We start from the raw sequence: 24,255 nt of genomic DNA, 5'->3' as shown, positions 1-24,255 counted from the left end.
TCTAATCCACTCTCTGGTCAGTACTTTTTTCATCTAGCCTGCTGATCTGATGAGATGGGTCATCTATTATGAGGTATTCAAGTGCTTTCCTTTAATGTTTAAGGGTTTTCTAGTATGGATCACAGGTTAAATTGGATGATAGACCACTTTTGTTGTACACTTGTTCCCTTGCTTCACCCTGGTGGTTATCACTTGCCCCTAGTCTAGTGTGACATTGCTTGAGGATTTCCTTTCGTTGTCTAGGAGGGGCACAAATAGGAGGCGCTAATTGATGTTGCATGTCCATGGTAATCCATACAAGGCACATTCCATCTTCCCCATGTATCCTTCAAGATGATCATATCATATATCACTATCACTCATCGTATATTCACTCTTGTGTTGAGATGTGACCTAGAGAAGCGTGAACACTAGTATTCTCTCTCCCTCAGTCTTCATTTGCACGATCTGTCTCTCTCTCCCCTAAATCACTAGAGTTTCTTGCTCTTCTTGGAGTATCTTTGAGCATCTTGGAAGTCTAGGGTTAGCATTTATTACTTGGAGGTTTGAGATTAATGTTTTGTGATAAAACCCTAGGGTATAATTGGTGGAGAAGAAGGGAAGAGGATGCCTTGTCTTGGAGGACATTTTGGAGCGATTCTTGCATGGTTGAGATCCTTGTCTTCCCCAGTAGGGTTTTGGAAAGCTGGTAGTGGGAGTGTACTAGCCTTGAAAAAAGGCTATGGTATGTTTTTGAACTTCATCTTGAGCATATTAATGAAGTTTTCAACTATCCAAAACTTGTGCAATTTCCAGACTTGATTTCAGTCATATATGTTCTTCATGTATTGTTATTTACAACTATATATGCCTTGATGATTTGACACAAATAAAAGGAAAATTTGTTGAGTGATTAGTTATTTGACATCATTATTGAGGAATTCAAGGATTGTTTTGCTGCTAATATACCCACTATTTTCTGCTGTTATAACTTCTGTAAAAAATGAATTTTCAGATCTGATTTATGTGAGATAAGTTTCCCTAGAGGGCTGAAACTTGTCATGATAGTTTGGTATCTTGTTTCTGTCAATTGCTTAGAAATTGGGCTGTTAGAAAGTGAAATATTTTACTCTCTCCATTGCTGTTCTATACTCATTTTCATAACAGCCCTAAGGCTGAAAATTCCAAGGTTGAGATGCAGGAAACATCTAGGCAAAGAAATGAAGCTTCTGTTTTGCATTAAAATCTGAGATAGCAGAAATTTCTATAAAATAATTAGCTTATGCACCACACCAAATGAAGATGAATTTTTGTTTGGCTACAGTGGATCATGAACTTCAACAAACAAGCCATGAAGGCATTTGTTCAAATGATGGCTTTGCTATCAAGGATTGGTGTAGATATAAGATTGTAATTCTCTTGTGAGGTACATGAAGGGGATTGACAAAATCTAAATAATGTTAGGCTTACTAGAATTCTTAACAATCCTATGCATCCTATGGGATAATTCAAATTGTCTACTAATTTTGAATTAATATTTGAATTCTTATGACTAAAGCTAAAATAACATATAGAGTTTATATAGTTGATTTGTATTGAAAGAAACAATGTCATCTAAATGCTGAGATATTTAAGATAGCAGTCCAATATGGTTTGGTTGAAGCAAAGATTGAAAAAATAGTGTACCTAGCAACTAAAGCATGCGCCTCCATGTGATGGACTCCAACCATTGGCAAATTGTGTTTTCCCGCTATCAGTCTTGCTTTTCTCACACCAACTACACTCAGAAATCAACAAAAACAGTTAGAATATAACCAAACATCTTTTTCATTTAACAAACACATCTAGTAACTTTAAAAGCATAAGGTTTTTTTCTTTAAATGCATCTTAGACTACAAAGTAAAAAATATTTTCAAGGCAATTAAGAAAAACAAAAACAAAAAATGGAAGGGTATATACAAAGTGAAATTATATCCCTCTCTGAGAGCAACTAAAGCAGCAATAAACTCAGAGTATGCTATAGCACTGAAGGTAACGTTTGGACAGTTGCGTACATACCTCTTCTCACCAAGAGTAACAAAAAGAATTGACAAAACTAACCTCATCAGAAAAACAACACTTGCAATGCAGCTACCAGATTGTGAAAAAAGCTAGAATCCAAATACAGTCCCACACTCCCAAGAGATGGGCCAAAACCAATGACCCCGCATCCCCTAGAAGACTTGCATGCCAATGAAGCTCTCCATGAAGCATAATAGAATGATGTTCTTGGATCATCCTCCAGCATGATGTAGCAAAAGTACAGTCCCATAAAACATTCTTCAAAGTCTCTAAATGACGACAAAAGGGGCATGACCCATCTGACAACCTGCTTTTGGCAAGATAAGCTTTGGAGGACAACCCTTGATAAAGAACCTACGAAGCAAAGACACAAAGAGAGAGAGACCATACTGTTGATTTTGGGTAGCATCGGATGTGCTCTAGCTCCGAAATTTTGTGGAGGGGCTAGAACACAGAAGATCTTCAAAACCCAGAAATTGTTTGGAGAAATTCCACCCAGATGAGGAGTTATTAAAATAATTAATATTTTTAATGGGTTCCTAAGTCTAAACTTAGGAAAATAAAAATATTAATGGGTATAAATAAAATATGGGTGAGAAATTTCTAAGTGACGAGGATCAAGCATGTTTTAATCTTAGCCGTTGATTCATCAAAAAGAAAAATATAAGAGGATACTTGAGGGTCAGTTGGAGACACACCAAGAGATCAAAGAGTTCGATTTTTCTGGGGCGTGGTTTGCTGAGAAAGTCAAGCTAAGTGATCTAACTTGCAATGAGAGGGGCAGTTCGGCAGAGGAACTTCAGTCCAAGGCCGAGGATACATAGCGGAGAGGCGGAGCAGTAGCAGGAGAGACAGCACAGCTCCAAAGAGGGTGACGCAGAAGCTAGAGGAGCTAACGCAGTTCCTTAGAGGCAGTGCTAGGGTTTTTCTGTGGTGCAGAGAGAGCAGTAGTTCAGCATATCAACTTCTAAACAATGGAGGCTCACTGGGAGGGTGACGCAGCTCCTATAAGAGGTGACGCAGTTCCAACGCAGAGCTTGGAGCAACCATCACTACCCAACACTAGGAACAACAATTGTCATATGTGGGGTTTGATCATCCAGTTGCTGGAATTGTCAAAATATCCGTCTCCGGATAGAGGTACTGCTGCCAGGTTTGTTCTCTGTTGGGTGATCTAAATTTGGCACCTTAGTTGTATTCAAAAATCTACTTAATAATACAAACCCTCTATATGTTGCATTGGTTTTCCCAAATAGGGTTTTTTCGGGGACGATTGTCCAAAAATAACGGTGTCCCTTGTGTGATTGTCTCAGTTTATTTCAGTTCATGATCTGTATATAGGTGTAATCTGCAATAGTGTTCTCATTGTTGTTTAAATATTTAAATAACTTGTTGAATGTAAAGAACAAGTAGGAGATGATAAACCAGTGATTGCAGTACGATTTTTGATGTGTAGATTCATAAACTCTCACACATACATTATGCAACCTATGGATCCATCAAACATCAATGTCAGAAAAAACCCATATAGCATTGAGATCCAGAGATAAGGGGTGTCTCTAACGAAAAAGAGAGTATAACTTCTTAGAGTCGTACTAGTGAAGGGGTTTCCCAAACTTTCACCCCTAGTCTCTCCAAAAGGGCCACGATATGTTTGTATTTAGCTTATACAATTTTTCCACTAGAATCAAACTAATGATGCCTCTTCTAGCCTGCCTGTTCGAGGTAAGGAGACCTGGAGAACCTTTTGGTGAGCAACTACTCTCTAATCCTTCCAATATTTGGTAGAGAATGTTTATTTTTCTAGTAGAAACAAACTAGAACAATGTTCTTCAAAGATAACTACTTCCAACAATTTATTAGCATCAATTATAACTAACATTCAGTATCATCAAGCAGTTATACACAAAAAAATCAGCCATTAATCACAGTAGAGCAGTAGAAATAACAATGAGACAAGAGACACGGCCCCTTGAGAAATCCTTAGGGCAGCATAGTTTGGGTTTTGTTTAATTTGATTTCTCTTTATTGACATTTTCTTGTCATGTTCCTTATTAATTCATCTTTGCAAATATTATATCTTTATCATTAAGAGAAATGCCAAACAATGAAGATCACAAACACAACAAGGGAACACTAGAGATAGGCTCCAAGCTGTGAAAATTCCTACACTTTGAAGGAGCCCCTACTGCAGTAAATCTGAAACTACTTCACCTACTTAATTTTTAAATTACATTCATCAAGTTATTCTTCTGAATATTGAAGCAAATTACTTCTACAGCCTACACTAATTAAATATTTGATCTCATGAAACAGAAAACAGAGCAAAGAACAAGATACATAGGACACACTTATTTTTGGACACAATAATCCATGGAAAAACCCAATGTGAGAAAACCAGGATAGCAATTCTGAGTGTTTATTATTATGTAGGAGAAATATTCGAATACAAATCTAGGATGCTCATCAAGAAATCCTTTACAAAGAAAATACTGGCAAAAACTTTGAGTGAGTTTTACCTCACTTCACCAGGCAGAATTTTGGCTGATCCGGCACAAGACTAGCTAACCCCGGCTATTTTTGCACTGGCCTTGCGTAGGCTTTACGTCAGCCCCGCATCAGCATCTCTGCCCTCTACATCAGCTATCCCTGTTGTTCTAGCAGTTCTCAACAGTTTTGGTTGTTCCCAGTGGTTTTGGATTCTACATGACAGGCAGCTTTTCTGCTCTGCGCTGACCTTCCTGGCTCTGTGTCAGGACTGCATGGGCCCAGACTGGCCCAGCATTAGCTCCCCAAGCTACGGCACTACCTCTCTGCAAGCTCTCTTTGCCTCTGTCAAAATTGTCTGGAGCTTCTCCCAAATTCTCACTACCCCTCTATTGTTGAATGATCACTTAGTTCAAATTTCTCAGTTTCCTAGCCACAGAAATCAAATTCCAGATCAATTCTATCTCTCTGTGTGTGTTTCCAAATGAACCCCAAGCCTCCATTTTATACCTTTCCTGTTGAGTCTTCAATGGCCGAGATTAAGTCTCTAATTAACGGCTAAGATTAAAACATGACTTGATCCGCCTTCTAGATCATTCTCACCCATATTTTGATTAATACCCATTAAAATTTTAATTTCCCTAAGTCTAGACTAAGGAACTCCATTAAAAACATTAATTATTTTAATAAAATATAATCCGAGTGGAATTTCACCAAACGGTTTCTAGGTTCTTTGGAACTCATGTGCCTTAGCCTCTCCCCCAATTTTCAAGGCTAGAGCATTTCGGATGCTACCAAAAACTAACACAAGCAAGGGCAAAACCCCTCAAAAGTGTGAAAATTCTATCACTGCAACAACTGATTTATTTTACCTACTTATTTCCCAATAAGTTATTTATGTCATTCAATAAACATTAAAATAAACTCTGCTGCAGATATCACATCATAATCCAGAAACAAACACATGCACAAGAATCAACACATCGACACAGATATTTTGGACAACAGTCCCCGGAAAAACCCAATGTGGGAAAACCGATGCAGCAAGAGAGGATCTTATTATTCAACAATTCTTCAGTACAACTAGGTGTCAAACTGGCTTACCCAATAGAGAGAAAATTCTCTAGCACTTCTCCCAATCTCAGCATCAGGCTAGTTGACCTCTGCGTAGCTCCCAGATCCTCTGCATCAACTCCTGCCTCTCTGCATCAGCACTGGGCCTCTCTGCGTCACCCACACATGCCCTCCAGTGACTGCGCAGTCTGCTACCTGAGAGGCTCTTCGTCTGCCTCTCCAACCTTTGCGCTGGTCTTCTGGTGTTGTTCTCGACTCTCTATTTCGTACTTGCTGCCTTCTGCTGCTCTCCAGACCACTAGTTTGAATTTCTCAGCTAACCCCACTTCAGAAATTGCACTGATTGGTCTCCCTCAATGTGTTCTCCAACTGACCCTCAAGCCTCTTCTTATACTTTTCCTGTTGGTTCTTCAATGGCCGAGATTAAATCTCTAATCAACAGCTCAGATTAGATTTTGTTTGATCAATGACTTTTACAACCTTCTAACCTAATTTTATATTAATACCCATTAATATTTTATTTTTCCTAAGTTTAGACTTAGGAACTCCATTAAAAATATTAATTATTTTAATATCTCCCAAACCAGTTAGAATCTGCCCAAACCATTTCTGGGTTTTGGAGATCTCATGCACTTTAGCCTCTCCACCAATTTTCAAGGCTAGAGCACATCCAATGCTACCCCAAATCAACACTCCCTCTTAGCAAGGATTGTGCTCTAGTAATACTCCACATTGAGCATTACTCTAATCATACGACATCGGTACCTGTGTTGATGCTAAGCCTCCCGCCCAACATCCTCTACACTGCTCCATCCTGTACTGCTGCCCATGGCTCTATCACTGCCATGGCTACACCTATACTGCAACTCCCTCTACATTCGTGTTGTTGCTGGTCCATCTTCCCAACGCTGCATCTGCACTGCAAACTCCTTCTCATCGTGTTGCATCGTGCTACTGCTGACTGCTATTGCACTGCAACATCATACCCATTTTTGTTACTTAAATGGATTTTTTATCATCCCCATCTTCTCCCTGAAATAATCAAACTTGGTTCTTCCAAGGGCCTTGGTAAGGATGTTTGCCACTTGTTCTCATGTAGGAGTGTAGCTCAACTGTACAGCGCCTCATTGGACACAGTCACTAACAAAGTGACATAGGATATCAATATGCTTTGACCAATCGTGAAACATTGGATTCTCAGAGAGCTTGATGCAACTCTGATTATCACATGTGATCCTGGTCGCCTCCATCTTTATTCTGAATATATTCACAAGTAGTTTCCTAAGCCATCTGGCCTCGCACGAAGCTGTGTTTGCGGCCATATATTCTGCCTCTGCTGAGCTTAGAGCCACGAATTTTTTCCTACTACACCAAGAGGTCATTCCTGATCCAATGTTGAAATAGTACCCAAAGATACTTTTCCGATCCACTAAATTTCCTGCCCAATCTGCATCAGTAAATCCACTCAATCTGATATCCTCTCTCCTAGTGTACAATAATCCATAATCGATTGTTCCCTATAAATATCTGAGAACATGTTTGGTTGTTGCCCAGTGCGCCCTCTTCAGCTCCACCATGAACTGACTGAGGGTGTTGACAGCGTAGGGAATGTCTGGCCTGCTATTGATCAGATATATCAGGGACCCTATGAGCTGCCTGTATAAGGTGGGATCAACATCCTTGTCTTCTGATGCATCAATCTTCTTCTAGTTAGTGATCATTGGAGTAGCCATGGGTCTACAGTCCTCCATCCTGAATCTCTTCAGGATTTTTGTAGCATATATTCCTTGCCCAAGGAAGATCTCCCCCTTTTGTTGCCAAACTTCCAACCCCAGGAAATAATGCATTCGTCCCAAATCCTTCATGTTGAATTCCATGGCTATATTCTTCTCGCAGTTCCCGATAAGCCTGGATGATCCTGTCAAGAAGAGATCATCCACATATAATACTAAGATTAGAGGCTCATTCTCTACAACCAAATAGTTGAGATTTGGATCTGCATCACTCTTGACAAATCCCATTTTCTGCAAGTAGCCATTGATTCGACCATACCATGCTCTAGGTGCCTGTTTCAGCCCATCCAAAGCTTTCTTCAATCTGCATACATGATAATTCTTCTCATGTGTCTCAAAGACCTCTGGTTGGTCAATGTATACCTCTTCTTCTATCACTTCGTTCAGAAATGTCGTTTTTACATCCATCTGATGAATCTCCACCCCATCTGTGCTGCAAGAGATATCACGATACTAATAATGGTATACCAGGCTACTGGGGCGAAGGTCTCTTCGTAGTCAATTCCTTCCTTTTGAGCATACCCCTTAGCCACAAACTTGCCTTTGTATTTCTCAAAACTGTCGTCTGCAGCATATTTGATCTTGTAAATCCATCTCGAACCTACCACTGATCTGTCTTGAGGCCTTGGCACTACCTCCCAGAGATCGTTTACCATTATGGAGTTGTACTCCTCTACCATCGCATCCAGCCAAAATTGATGTTGAGCTACCCCCTGAAAGCTGGCAGGCTCCCCATCCTAAGCTACTAATGCCTGATATCTATCTGGTTGTTTTTGCTCCCTCTTATTATTCCTTGGCGCACCGATGAAGTCCTCTGCATCTCGCAGAACCTGACAAAGTTCCCTACTCGTTCTTCCTTTGCCAGCAGGTGCTTCTGTTAGCTCCTCCTCATCCTGTGATTATTCCTGGCCCGAGGAAGAATTATTTTCTTCTGTTGGTTGAAGAGGTTTGACCAACGGTTCCTCTTTTGATTGCTCTTCGGAAGGCATTTCTCGAAATTTTCTGAAAGCCCTATTCTCCATGAACTTCACATCTCGTCGAACTACTACCTTCCTGCTCCCTGGAAGATAGATTCCGTATGCCTTAGCGTTCTCACTATATCCCACTAGATATCCTTTCTTTGCAGTTTGATCCAGCTTCTTCCTCTTTTCTGCGGGTATGCGACAATATGCTAAGCTCCCAAATATCCTAAAATGACTGACTTCAAGCGTCTTCCCTGTGAAGACTTTCTCTAGAGTAATCTTGCCCAATGCCCGATGAGGAGTTTTATTCTGAACATAGATTGTTGTGTTGCATGCTTCTACCCACAGGAATTTTGGCATATCCTGATCATACATCATGGCCCTAGCTACTTCTATAATAGTCTTGTTCTTTCTTTTTATTACTCCATTCTGCTCTAGGCTGTAAGGAGTTGTCCACTCTCTTTTGATGCCCTCCTTAGCGCAAAAATTAGTGAAGTCCCTACTGACATACTCTCCACCATTATTTGGGCGCAAAACTTTTATTTTCTTCCCAATCAGATTCTCCACCAAAGCCTTGAACTCTTTGAATGGACAGAAAACCTCGTCCTTGGTTTTCAGAAAATAAATACAAGTTTTCCTTGAGTGATCATCAATGAAGGTAAGGAAGTACTCCTGTTACAGTGCTCTTGAGAATTCTCAGAGCCCCATGATGCAAATGTCCCATTCTTTTGTGCTATAGTTCGTTCAAATCCTTGTCTACATGACTGCTTATTAGTGTCGTTGGTGATTCTAGTTGTAGTATGTACAACCTGTTACTTTTGATCCCAATCTGCACTTTCTTTTTCCATCTCGGTTGTTTGACATATACTTTCTCCTTGATGAAGAAAACGTCATAGCCTTTGCCTTGAAGTTGCGACACGGAAAGTAAGTTCATCCCCAATCCTGGTACATGAAACACATTGGTGGCACAGAACCGCTCTACTGTTTCTGTTTGAAAAAGTATGCTACCCCTCCGTACTAGAGTACATTTTGCCTTGTTCCCCATGGTGATCTGAAAGTTCATCTTCTCCTTCCGATAATCTGAGAAACATTCCCGAATTTTCTTCATATGCCAAGAGGCCCCACTGTCTATATACCATACTTCTGATGATGCAGAGCTAGTCACACAAGCCACTTCTTCTTCTAGCCTGGAAGCCAACATAGAGAAATCGAAATCACTTTCTCTTGTGTGATTTTTTGAAAATTTGTGCGAGTCTCCTGACATAGTTGCCTCTGCATCATGGTCTTAACCCATAATTGATTTTCCCTTCATGTCTCCGATTACTTGCTCTGATACCATGTGAAAATTCTATCATTGCAACCACTGATTTATTTTACCTACTTATTTCCCAATAAGTTATTTATGAAAATCCTTCAGTAAACATTAAAATAAATTTTGCTGCAGATATCACATCATAATCCGGAAACAAACACATGCACAAGAATCAACACATCGACACAGATATTTTGGACAATAGTCCCCGGAAAAACCGAATGTGGGAAAACCGGTGCAGCAAGGGAGGATTTTATTATTCAGCAATTCTTCAGTACAACTGGGTGCCAAACTGGCTTACCCAACAGAGAGAAAATTCTCCAGCACTTCTCCTAGTCTCAGCGTCAGGCTAGCTGACCTCTGCGTAGCTCCCAAATCCTCTGCGTCAGATCCTGCCTCTCTGTGTCAGCACTAAGCCTCTCTGTGTCACCCACGCAGGCCCTCCAGTGACTGCGCAGTCTATTGCCTCTGCATCTACCTAAGAAGCTCTACGTCTACCTCTCCAACCTTTGTGCTGGTCTTCTGGTGCTATTCTCGACTCTCTGTTCTGTACTTGCTACCTCCAACGGCTCTCCAGACAACTAGTTCGAATTTCTGAGCTAACCCTGCTCCAGAAATCAAACTGACTGGTCTCCCTCAGTGTGTTCTCCAACTGACCCTCAAGCCTCTTCTTATACTTTTCCTGTTGGTCCTTCAACGGCCGAGATTAAATCTCTAATCAACGGCTAAGATTAGATTTGGCTTGATCCATGACTTTTGGAACCTTCTAACCCAGTTTTATATTAATACCCATTAATATTTTATTTTTCCTAAGTTTAGACTTAGGAACTCCATTAAAAATATTATTTATTTTAATATCTCCTAAACCAGTTAAAATCTTCCCAAACCATTTCCAGGTCTTAGAGATCTCATGTGCTTTAGCCTCTCCACCAATTTTCAAGGCTAGAGCACATCCGATGCTACCCCAAATCAACAAAAGGGGAAACCCAGAGAACTCTCTTCTTATAGAATCAATTTCAAAGAAGACTTCCAAGACCCAAAACTCAAACAAGATTCACCAAGACCAAGCCAGCTACCAACAAGGAGATTTGTCCTTCAAACAATATTTGCAACTACTTCTACACTTTTTCAGACCTGTGGAAATCCCAAGGACCACAAGGATATCGCACATGTGAGCTGAACCAAAGAAAAACTTCAGAAATTCATTCTTTCAGGTCTTCCTTCTTTTCTCTTCCAAGTCCCACGAACTCTTATATAGAACAAGATATGTTATGCCAAGTGTGTGTCTTCAAGGGGTTGAAGTCTTTCCCTTTTATAGTCTTCACATGGGCTAGAAGGGCCTCTCTAGGCCGACTTGATCTTGTGGCCTTTCTAGACCATTCTAAACAACAAAATAATATTTTCTTTCTTGTTACAAGTGCCCAATGAGGTCTTTTACATTATGACATTGACTTTGACTCAAGACAAAAACCCTAGAGCACACAATGGGTGCTTTGACCTAAGACCCAAACGTTTTGAGCATGAAACCCATGCTTTAAATAAATAAATAAAAACAAGTCTTTCTTTTGACAAGTACAATAATAATTACATCATGTCATGAGCCAAATACAATTATGAAGACCAATACTAGTTATACTTTTTAACACTCCCTCTTAACTAAGGAGGTATTCATAATTGATCAATCGGTACAAGGACAGTACTCACATTGAAAAGTTCTCATAAGAAGAGTATCAACATACGCAATGCTAGGGATCTTGATACCATAATTGCCAAGGTATCCTCCCAACAGGGACTAGGATGTCATGAATGTTGAAGGAAAAGTAACTAAGTTCGGTTTTCATTATGACTTGTAACAATAATATTATGAAGAAAATTGGTATTCCTTGCATCATGGGTTTCATGAGCAAGATGTGTTTACCATGTTGAAGGAAATCTAACTAGGCTCAGTCTTCATAAATGTACTTTTGATATTTGTATTTATGCAAGAAAAGAAAAATTATTTGTATAATATATGTCAATGAGTTTCTTGCTCATTGAAATAGGTCTAACACATGTTAAAGTGCTATAGGTGAGTCAAATAGTCAAAAGAAAATGTTGAAGACCTTAAGAGCATGTTGCACCATGTATATGTTTGTAGAAGAGTCAAAGAATATCCCTCGAAGCAAAGTCAAGTCTCCTCCAAAGCAAAGGCACCATCAAAAAAGCTATCCGAAGCAAAGACATGAAGTCGGCCTACAAACAGCTAGTCGGCCTAAAGGAGGGGCATGAAGAATTTCAACCCCCACTCTGATTATTAGTTTTCCTTATCACTCCATGCATTTAGTTTTAAATCCAAGCATGATAAAAAATTCTAAAATCTGGAAATGACAATATTTTCTGAAAACACAAATTTAGAGATTTCACAACTGCTGAAATTGCAAAAATAAAACATAGCAAAATTATGACAGCCACACAGAAAATAACACAGTGATTTTTGGTCGATGTGACCCTGGAAAAAACCCCTACAACTCTTGGCGAAAACCAATTTGAGAGCTCTTCTTTATTTCTGAAAATGCTTTTACAAAGAAACTGAAATACATAATAAAAATTCCAGCAACCACAAATTACAACTTATCTCGAATTCCATGCTTGAACTCCACCTCGAAAATCATGCCAATCAACAAATAGCCAAAACAGAAATTTTTATAGCAATAAAACAACATTAAATGTTGTACGGCCTGCCTCGAAAAAATGTGCCTATAACATGTTGTACAGATCGTACGGATTTCAACAATACAATTGCCTCGAAATTTGTGCCCAAATCTGCCTAAAAAATCGTGCCCTTGTTGCTATTCCTCTTCCTCATTTCATGTGTTGTCCCTTCCTCAATTTCTATGCCTTTCTCTTGTTGTACATTTTGCCTTGGGATGCGTGCCAATAAACGTTGCTATCCAAATTTGTTGAAATGTATTCTTGCTGCACTCCTTCACTTCCTCATTGCTCAGAAATTTTCTCCTTGCTCTCTCTTCTTTTTCTCTCAAATGCTCATGAAAGAATGAATTATCTTTTCCTCTTCTCTTCTCCTTTTATTCTCTAAATGACCTTTTGGGTTACCTAAGATATAATGGTTGAGATTCATTTAGATCTAGGGATGAGAATAAATGTGCATTTAATTCTCACTTTCTATTTTTTAACTCACCCACTTAAATAAAGACCCACTTAGCCTTTTATTTCCATAGTCACTTTTTCACTTTCTAATCCTTCATTAACTTTAATAAAGTCGCCTTTAAATTAGAATGTAGTCTTACCACTTATAAAGTCACTTTTAAATTAGAATGTAACTTTACCACTTATAAAGTCACTTTTAAATTAAATTGACATGAAAACATGCATATTTTTATGTAAATCAAGATAGATATGGCATCCATGATTCCATTGTAGTTACTAGTATGTACATCAACCATCTATATTCTAGCACTTACAAACATACATCAAATTTTTAAGCATATTATAAAACATAAAACATTTAAGCATATTATAAAACATAAAACATAGAGCATATTATGATTTATCTAGCAAGTGAACAACTGCCAACATTTGTCATGTCCAAAATTCAAATAATAATGTTTACAAAATATGTCACTTGGTCACAGCCAAGACAAAAAAGGTTCAAATTCACAAGCCTACAGGTCTAATGATTAATCTATGACAAAAGTAGTAAATTGTGAATATATCTACTAATCTCTCCTCCTTCCACCACGAAGAGAACGTGGCAGCGGGCCTCCACGTGGTGGCAATGAAGAAGATGTTGCCTGTGGAAGTTGTGGCAGTGGCACTGAAACTGATGAAGACGAACCCCCTGTTGTTGGTGTTGAACCATGGAACCTAGGAACCAAAGGACCAGAAGGGGGTGGCATCTCAACACGATCATCATCATCCTGGAATCACTCAAAAAATTCATGCAAAAAAAAACACTAGTAAACAAAAAAATTAAAAACATGAATTAGAGAAATGCTTTATAAGGAAAATTCATACCACAATGGACATACCTGGATAAGAGCATCCTCTAATTGCTCTAATCGCAACACCCCATCCTCTAAATTGGGCTCCTCTGGATTCTTGTCACAAATCAACAAGTCTTTATTAGTCTTTGCATCATCACAGTAATGGGACAACAATCGCAAGTTGTAATGAACATAAACCAAGCTCTCTGCCCAGTCTAAACTCAACTTCTTCCTTTTAACACTGTGGATGAAAGAATAAGAGTTCCAACACCTCTTTGCAGAAGAAGTGTTTAACACCTGTGATAGCACCCGTAATGCCAAAGTCTGTGGAAGTGGAGTAGCCCCTCCATGCATGTTCCACCACTCAAGAGAAGAAAAAGTCTCTCGATCTCTAATTGCATGCATGCTCCCCAATGGACCAGTGTTAAGCGTATAGTTGCTCAACTGTCTCCGTACCATGGCAGCCTCCTCCTCATCGGGAATTAATTTACTCAATGCAATCATATATTTTTTGTGAACCTCTTGATCTTGGTGTGGTTTTCTCCTGCGTCCCCCTCCAAGTGCTAGTGTTGAAAGCCATGATGGATGATAGTATTTAGGTGTCAAAACATATGCTAATGCATGCAATGGAACATTTAGCATTTCCCATAGGTTTTCCACCTCTGCACGAATATAATTGTACAAGGTGATATCTCTAGGCTCAACAATGTCTTTAATCTGCCCCAACATGCTATCCATTTGCTCATACACCTCCCCAATTATTGGTCGATTTGAATCTCCAAACTTGATCATGTAATAAATTGGTTTGGTGAATTGCAAAACATATTTAACTTGTGACCAAAAGTACATGTCAAGAATAGTGTCCTTGGCTGCATTAGCACCATCTCTATCAGTGTTAATTTCATCCCATGTTTCAGCACACACCAAATTAGTTAAAGCTTGTCTCACCTTCACTAGCCGCCTAAAGGTGAGGTAATAACTGGCAAATCTTGTCTTTGCAAGTTTAAGCAACTGCAGCTTGGAGTAAGTGCCATAGAAGTAGTTTACCCTTGTATGCCCTGTGATGAATTTAATGAGTTGCTTCCCTCTCCTGTAAAGCTCAGTAATCCACCCACATTCTTTATGTTTCACAATATCATGCATCAAAAGGTTCAATGTGTGAACCAGGCACCCAGACCAAAAGATGTGTGGATTAGTACGCTCAATAATTTTCCCTGCTGCCTTACAATTTGTTGTATTATCTGTGATCACTTGAACCACATTATTCAGACCAAGATCTTTAAGTGATTGTAATAGGAGATCTGCAATGTTTTGTGCAGATGCACTGATGGAGGAGGAGTCATGACATGTAATAAATATTGCACCACTAGCAGAAACACCAAGAACATTTATCAAATGTTGGTTTCTAATATTTGTCCACCCATCTAATACAATGGATACCCCAGAATCTACCCACTCATTTGTACAACGTGTCAAAGCTCTTTTAACCTTAGCTTTTTCTCTTTCTAATAACACTGTTCTAGCTTGCTCATAGTTGGGGGACTTGTATCCTTTTGGGGCTTCATTGATGGCCTTTACCATTTCATGCCAATAAGGAGAGCGAAGCACATTGAATGGTACACTGCAAGCACAAAGAAATCGGATTATCTTTCCATCCACATCATCCCTCCCAGCAACATTAAGGAAATCCCCTATTGTTCTTTTACCTCTAGAGCTTCCAGAAGTACCATGAGGAGACAAGCTACCAAATCTAGAGATTGCACTTGATTCAGAATGAGTTTCTTGTTTCTTGTTTTTTTGTTGTGCAGCCTCCTCTATTTGGATGTATTTTCTTCTTTGTTCAGATGAAATGTTTGGGCAAATTTGTATCCCCACGGGACCCTTTTTATCATCACTGTTCAGCACCCCACAAAGATGCCTCCTCACACGGGTATATGAACCACTAAATGGTTTTCCTCCATGACAACCATGAGGGCACAAAAATTTGTAGTTTCCACCACCCTTTCCCCCTTCAAGTTTGGTCACATAGTTCCACAAAGGAGTTAATGCAGCTTTCCCCTCAAGTGTCTCAGTTTCCCCTTCAGGTTCAACTTCATCCCCTTCCTCTTAAAACTCTTACTCCTCATCATACATTGGGTCACTCATATTGGGACCACTGTCCTCTTGTGCTTCTTCCCTTCTATTCCTACTCCCCCTTGCCATCATTAAAACCAAAAGTGGAATGAATATGATACATAGAAGCCAAAAGAACACCATCTTGGAATATGGATATAGGTGGTGGACAACCTGCAAGTAAAGGAGCAAGTAGAAACAATGGGAAAGAGTAGGAAAGGGAAAAGAAAAATACAAAAAAATGTCAAAAAAATAAGGGAGTTTGGGGTTTGCACTTACCTCTTTAGCTCTTGTAGATGAAGTCCTCCAAGCTCCTCCTCCTTCTCCTAGCTCCTCCTCCTTCACTCCTCCAAGCTATCCTCTCTTCTCCTCTCCTCTCTTCTCTTCTCCTCTCTTATCCTCTCTTCTCTTCTCCAACTCTCATAAACTCAAAGTGAGTAAATGAGGGATGAATGGGGGCTTTAATCCCTTCATTCCTCACCCTAACCCAAGGTGGACCCACCCCCAACAAGCAAACTCACAAAAAATAAATAAATAAACTGACTTTTTTAGGCCACGCGGCGAAATTTTTGGAAGCGCGTACGGGATCCGTACAATTCGACCTCAATGCGCTTCGGAAGGACACTTCCGAAATTTCCAAGAAGCACCTTTATTAGTCTGAAACGCATTTCGGGAGGCGGTTCCCCCACGCATCCATACGGACCACGTTTCGTGGGTTAGATCCGGGGGGAACGTTTCCTGCAACATTGATCCCGTCCCTTGTATTTATCTACCACTCACACTATAGGCTTCCCAAATCGAGTGCGCATCATCCTCCTACATGTGCGCCAGTCATCAAAGTTTCCTTTGTGCGTACCCCACCATATCGCAGGCGTAGTGCGCAGTACCTAATTCAAGGCCTAAAAACGTTGTTTTTCTAGTACCTCCCTTTCACATCTGTCCAAGAAGACATCTACCTCACCTAATCCATCATAAGTAGGCAGATCTCTCATTTTCGTCGATACGCAGCGCAGCAATCTTGTCATCATATTACAGTTAAGTGTGGTTACCTCATGCAACTTGTTCTGCCATCGCTCTATCTCCTCATCCGAGTCTGAAGTACAGGAGCTTTCGCACTCCCATGAAATTCGTCCATCCGCGGTGGGATTTACTCTGTCTTGCTCTCGCGCAGTTATCTTGTAGATGCAGTCTAAATCATCATTGCTTTCATAGTCGCGCACTGGCTCAGTGTAGCGCGATCCCTCAGCAGGGTCCAAAGGTATCACTACGCGCAGAGACTTCTTCTCAAAAATCATCTTGCGCTTCTTCAGGTTAATCACCCCATTCATGTCAGTGGCCCAATCGATTCCTAGGAGCGCAGGGTAGGAATTGTTGTCATCAACAATCTCTATCACCTCGAAGTCGACTAGCAAGCTCGCTCCCTCAAATCCACTGTGATTTCCTACAATCGCCCCAGGGGTATTATCTTTTGTTGGTTCGCCATGCACAGCTGAATAGGAGACCACTCCAGCAAAAGCCTCCTCATGCGCTCCCATGTCTGCTTCTGCAAAACATTCGCATTCAATCCTAAGTCCAGTTTACTTGGTCCATTTTGTATTCTCCAATCTACGCAGTTAACCTCATCTCTCTCCCTGTCCTAGTCTTATGCTTTCCAAGCTTCCGGACTATGCACGGTTCTCCTAGCGCGGTCCCAGCACATCTGTTAATGAGCTCCTATAATCCCTTTACCGCCTTATTGTCACACAGTAACTTCATACATGTTTCCAAGCACATCGTAAGCATCGATGAGTCCATTTCCGGCTCCGGTCTATATTTGCTTCTTGAAGTGGAGGCATTAGCGAAGCTCTTCTTAGCTTCCATAAAAGTTTCTCGAGTGCGCTCCAAATCAAACTTCGCTTCCTTCACCAGAGCTTTGTGAACCGAAGTACCATCTGATGGTTGTTTGCCTTTATCATCTCCCGTCGTAATTCCACTTCGGAGCACAATATTCACATTTGGATTGTCCTCGCGCGGCTCAGACCTCATCATCTGCAGGTTCTAAATCAGGGGAGGCGGTAGCGCTCCCTTGTCGCATATCCTAGCTATCAGCGTAGGACAATCTTCTGTCTTGTGATCAAACAAGGTACAGTATAAACATGATGGACGCGTCGGATTCATAAAATCGCGAGCATAATGTCCTGGCCCTCCGCAATTGTAGCATATTAGCTATTCGTGACCTTTTCCAGGTCCTCCTCCACCTCGGCCTCATCCACGCCCCTGGAATCCGATTCACGCCATCCTTGCACCCTAGCCTAGGAGTCGCGTTTCGGCCTGAACCCTGTAGGGGGGTTTCTATCCATCATTAGCTCATAACTTCTACAGGTGCGCTCATCGTATCCCACCGATCTACAGAAATTACAGAACAACTGTTGAGAATTATGCATATACTTCTACAGGTGCGCTCATCGTATCCCACCGATCTACAGAAATTACAGAACAACTGTTGAGAATTATGCATATACTTCTGCAACAGATGACAATTGTCCGTAGCATGCTTTCCTCCTTTTTGAAAAATCACGCACCACAAAGCAGGCAACGCACTTGGTCCTGCCTGCGCTTCCAGTCTTAGCGGCATCGGTCCTCCTCCCGCGATGTAATTTGCAAACACTGGGCAGTGGTCCTTATCATGACCCTGCCCCTTCCATTTTACACACCACACCTCTTCGCGCACTTTTGGTCGCGCTGTCCTGTCCTGTTTCAGACTCTGCATCTCAAGGCACAAGTTTTTCAACTGCGCGTGGATTTGTTGAACTCCCAAGTTAGGATCCTATATTGGGGTCTCATGCAGCCTCATCGTGATCTCTAAAGCTTATGCTTGAGTCGTTAACCTCTGTTGCGACAGCGCGTTCCTCAAATGCGGCGATAGTGATACTACAAACCATTTACAGAGCTATCCATCCATCAGAGTCATGTTAGCTTCGCGAATCGTGCACTTCAGCCTCTGATCCAACTCCCAAGGAGTCTCAACTCTCACCTGGTATCATTGTAATCTCTTTAAACCCAATGATCGACCGCGCCTCTAAATTCAGCCTATTGAATTCCCTAATTAGCGCAGCTTGGATAGCCGCGATTCCCGCATTCGAATGATCACTTGAGTTCTCAATGTACCTGGTCAATGTGCGATCCTGCAGAGCACTAACCAATGTCGCTTTCTTGATATTATCATCTATAACTCCTTGCGCTTCCCATACGGCCTTTACAACGAACCAAAACTGGTCTAGATCTTCATTTCCCACTCCTTTGAACACAGGCAAATTTATCGAGCTTGCCATATTAAAACGCGGTGGTGGCAGAGGTGGTACGGATGAAGATGGAGGGGATGGTGGTGAAACTGGCGGTGGTGTGGATGGAGGTGGTATGAGTGGAATCCTCTACCTTATCAAATGGATCGCACTTCGCGAAGAGACCCTCGTGAGATCTTCCTCATCCACTCGTGAAGGTGAAATCAAGGGGCTAGTCTCTAGTCCCGCGCTTCCTTCGTTTCTGTAAATTCTCCCACTTCGCGTAGCCCCAAACACCAATGTAACTGCATAATCCGCTTTTCACACAATAGCATCTTAATCCAGGTGTTCAGAGACTTGATGTACTTACCTCGCGGTCCTTTGAGAAAGCATCGCTCTGCCTCGCTATAGCTAACCGCAGTATTTACCGCCAACTCAAAAATGAATCCTCCTATAATCCGATCAAGCCAGTGATCAACAGCACGCGCGATCTTATCCTCCGATGCTTCCAATCTCCGCACCAATTCAAGGGTCCACACAATAGGATTGTCGAGCTTCCACCTTCCTTGGCTATCTGCTAGCTTCGCGATCCACTCATATAGCTCAGTAGGGAATGATGCGAAGAAAATTTCGTGGATCTCTGTGTACAAGTAGCAATCTAACCACTCTTCCTTTGTCAGTCGCAGATTCCTGTTCTCCTGCGCCACGAATTCGTGAATTCTCCTGTCCAACCAACCTTCAATTTCCTTCTTAGTTGGATTCCAATGATGCGACATTAGACATCTCTATGCAGATTTCAGTCCCGACAACGGAACCATTTGTTGGCTTGATGGGGCCTCACCCAGGTTCGAAGTTAATTAGCCAAACAAATCCCTGTACTACTGGCCCTTTCGGCTGCAGCCCACGAAGCATGGATTGAGATCTCACCCGAAGCAGTATGGGGGGATGTTGGAACCAAGTTTCCGCACCCTTGAGATGTCTAAGGGGTCGACTTAGTCCAATTAGGAATTGCTTCGCGCAGGTTACTTTGCGCACTCTTCTGACCTGCGATACCTTCGCACCCTGTTATAATCGCCTTCATGTAACCCTAATCGAGGACTAAGGTGATTCCGCGCTACTAAGGCAGCAATCTGCGCTCTTTCTCTAATTTCCACCGCAGATCTTACTTATGTTCTTATCAGTGTTAGTTAACTTCACGTAAATAGATACGTATCTTCTATTCACTTATTTAACACATTCATATAAGTTTGCGCAACAAAGAAACAGTAAACTTGCAATTCATACCCAATATACTTCAATGCATAAAATAGGAAAAAGATACACAGAATAATAAGAAACTTCTCTTTATTATTTCTCCTTCGGTTACAAACTCGACTCACCCTGTGCACTCAACTGCAGGGGTCCGCGCACTCAGCTGCAGACTACTAGGCCTTTGCGCACTTAACTGCAAAGCCTTCTCCTACTCTATGACCCAAAGACTCGACTTTACACTTCAACTTAGACTCAATTCATCCTAGATTCATCAACTCATATTGTGTCTTTACAACTTAGAGCCTCGCTCTAGGTAGAACTCTCAAGCCGACATTACATTCCAAAAGTAAGGGTGGACAACCCTATGACTCAATTACAACTTCGCGCTCCGCACCCATAAATCGTGGAGTCTTTACATCGGACTTAATCAAAACTAGGGCTTTAAGCCCCAAAACTTGCCTTGGGGGATCTTGCGCCCAACAGCTATTATTCCCAACAAATTGAGAAATATGGGTTGGATAAGTCTATCATCTTTGGATGCTGTTTGCATCGGATTGCTGTTGCACAAACATGAACATAACCCTAGATCATATAGCCATGGTTCTTTATTGCTGGAACATAGTGCTGGTACAAAGAGACATGCAAAGGGATGATATTTGTTCTTACTGGTAATTCTGAGGGTGGAAATTTCCCTGTTACAAAAGCTGTTGAAACCGTAGAGTGTCCTAATGAATAATACAGCCATCTTCAAATAAGATGGATGAAGAAAGTTGATATGCAAAGCCAACATAATGAAGAAGTACATGGAAGTTGGAAGAACTGGTTTAGTTATCAATGCTGGAATATCTACAGATCGCACAAGCGTGAAATCGCAGGAATAATATCCATGCATAAGGGTAATTTACATACAACAAAAGAAGTTTGATTTCCACTTTGAGTTTGAGGCCTAAACATTCATATCAGCACTGCTTCTGGAGCACAGGCCCCAGATCATGAACAAAGCAGGCATCAGCTTTGTTGTGTCATTATTAGAAGATATGTCCTTGGTTTTGGTGTTGGAATCTACTACTAGAAGTGGCTCACTCACCACTGCACTTGCACGTGCTCTTTCACATACAGGGAATGTTTATACATTTGATTTTCATGAACTTGATGACAGCAGGAGAGAGAACTTGCCACAAGTCCGATGATTTTGTAATTGAAGTTGTTGGACGTCAATTTTCTTACACAACTGGGACTTCAAACTTGAATTGTCCAACATGCTTCTCAAGACAATGATATTGAAGACAGAATACAGGGGCTTTTATTTCCAGACAATAACAAAAAAAGCGCTATATTTGGCACTATAGCATTAGCTGGTAGATTGCACGCACAGGGAATTTTGATGTGGAAGAACACACACTAATCAAGAACTATGTGTGGAAGAATAAATTAAACATATTTTAAAGAATTAGGGTCAATTTTATTATAAATTTCACTAATCTCTTTTTTTTTTATTTGGTAGGTAAGCACCCACGGGGGATTTGAACCAGTGACCTATCGCAAGGAGTGTCTTCACAGTGCACCCATTCACCGTCAATCCAAAGCCCCATGGGCTTCACTAATCTCACATACATTATAAATTAATAAATTTCATATATATATGCATACATATTTTGTGTGATTTCTATTTACATTGATGTACATGGCTCTATATATTTTATCAGAATTTAGATATCTTCCACTTTTTTTCAACTGGTTTTTATACCCTTTTCAACCATTTCTGGTTCATAATTTAGGGAATTTTAGTTCTGTTCTGGTTCCAGTTCTAACTACACTGTTCCCCCTATATTTCTGTATATTGTGCGAAATTCATAATATTTCAGCTATTTTCTAGATATTTCAATTATTTTCTAAATATTTTCATGACTTTCTGCTATTTTTTGGTATATTCCACCGTGCTCTATATTCTTCTGCAGTTTGGAGCATACAAATTGGGCCTAAAGAACCAAGAACAATGGAATAAGCAAGGAAATTAGCAATTGGTGCACGTACAGAGACATGGTACAAAAGGGAGTTCTTGCATTTTAAGGAATGATGACACAACTATAGTAAAGATGAATATAAGGAAGCAAGTAAATGATTCCAATGAAGACAACCCTCCACCATCATGAAACTACATAAAATGTAGCTGAGCTAAGTTTGGGGGAAAGAGATTGACATCTTTACCACGTAAGCATAGGCTTAAACCAGGTCCAATAGTCACAGCCACTGCAGAAAGATCAAATGGTGTCAAATTTGCATTATGCAATGCATCTTCCACCACCTGTGCAAAGGAGGAAGATATTTTCACAGAGTGAAAGAGAGGGAATATATCTCATTAAAATATTATAATATTCACCATCTAATTTGAGTTGACCTAGTTTTTGCACATTACAAATTCAAAGAGAAATTTAGACTCACTCCATCAATCACTTGTGCATGTGCTTCTTGTGCCATTTTGGGTGAGACTCCTCCATATTGAACCAATAAATCTGCCTTCAGAAACAATGATTTAAATCTTTTTAACCCAATAATGTCAAAAGAGACTTTTAGAAAAATTACACAAGAAAAAAAAAAAATATATATATATATATATATATATGATGGAAAGTACCTTACATTGTCCCTATCATATATACAAAACTTTAGAACTCCGTTGCATGCATTTAAAGAATAAACTGATAAAAGACGGAAGAGAAATTTGTCTTGGCTCAGTCTAGTGCACCCCTTGCATAAAACTTTTGCTTAAAAAAACTTTCATTTTTTATCTAGATGTTAAAAAACAGAGAAACGTACTCATAAATAAAGCATAATAAAGCACGGCAATTCTGAGAATAATAAACCCCTAAACCAAAGCAAAAGTTTTCTACTTAAAAATGTTGTAGAGCTAGTTTGGATCCATCATTGTGTTGAAGAATGTAATTAATATCGGTCTTCATAATTGTACTTGTCAAAGGAAATTTTATTATTAAAGAAAATGACTTATTAAAGCATGGGTTTCATGCTTGGTTCAATGCTTTCTAAGTCAAAGCCTCCATTGAAGGCTTCTAGGTTTTGTCTCTAGCAGTGTTTTAAAAACCGTTTTCAAAAACCGGTTAACGGTCAAACCGGCCGGTTAGCAAGGCTGCCGGTCCGAACCGGCCAAAAAACCCAGTTTGATAGGGCATTTCACCTTTTTTCAGCCCTAACCGGTGAAAACCGGCCGGTTCCGTCCTAAACCGGCCGGTTTTTGGCACGCCCACCGTAAAGTTAAAAAATCATATTTTTCACTTTGTTTCAGGGGTTTTGGGGGGAAACTAAGGGTGTTTCAACCCTAACAATGTTAGCAATTAATGGTAATGTTAAATTCTTAAAGTAAAATTTTCATTTTCATCCTTTTACTTAAATTTTTAACATTACCATGAAATGACTCAGGATGTTTGAGAGTGGTTTCGACCTCATTGGATTTCATATGGAGAAACTAGAATTTTAGATTTCACTCAAAATTCAGCAGATTTAATGGTTTTCAGGATTTCATGGTTTGGGGCTAAACAATAAATGCAATCGGAGCTCCAATGATAAGCAAAACTCCTGATCTAGATGCCATTGTGTGGGACGATATTGATCCAACATCAGAATGGGTGGAGGAGACTGAAGAACCTGTGTTTGAGGTTGATTTTGATATCGACATGGCTTTAGCGGGGGATGATGCAGATTATGTGGTGGCATCAGAACTAGGATAAATAGCGGCATCAAGGAAAGGCAAAGAACCAATGGAAGGCGCTAGTCATGCAGGTCGACAAACTCGTGCTTCCATTAGGTCCACTTCTATTGTCATTGGTGGCATTGATACTGAGGTTGCAAATCAGGCTGAGGCATCCTCAGACTCTGAACTAGATGATGTCTATGTAGCTCCTGATGATGATCCTGTGTCTAGTAGTGGTGATGAACTTGATGATTGATCATGTGTACATTGTAGAC

The 24,255-nt window shown here is 40.4% G+C and overlaps 1 protein-coding gene across 4 annotated transcripts in view; it reads right to left on the bottom strand.

The window, feature by feature from the left end:
- Positions 1-24,255, bottom strand: part of GCP1 (glycoprotease 1) — a 316,675-nt gene that overhangs the window by 251,471 nt on the left and 40,949 nt on the right. For 2 of the 4 annotated variants that reach the window (XM_089402282.1, XM_089402280.1), the window contains 3 exons: positions 22,717-22,791; positions 22,483-22,579; positions 1,666-1,756 (listed from right to left, as the gene is read on the bottom strand). In XM_089402282.1, the coding sequence (XP_089258408.1) occupies positions 1,666-1,756; positions 22,483-22,579; positions 22,717-22,791 (263 nt within the window). The remainder of the gene's footprint in view (positions 1-1,665; positions 1,757-22,482; positions 22,580-22,716; positions 22,792-24,255) is intronic. The other 2 variants (XM_089402283.1, XM_089402281.1) reach the window with 2 other exon arrangements.

This window comes from Pinus tabuliformis, chromosome 2_1 (assembly GCF_031772625.1).
Source record: "Pinus tabuliformis cultivar Carrire ecotype Pingquan chromosome 2_1, CPIR1, whole genome shotgun sequence".
Lineage (NCBI taxonomy): Eukaryota > Viridiplantae > Streptophyta > Pinopsida > Pinales > Pinaceae > Pinus > Pinus tabuliformis.
This window is presented reverse-complemented; position numbering and strand designations above follow the sequence as displayed.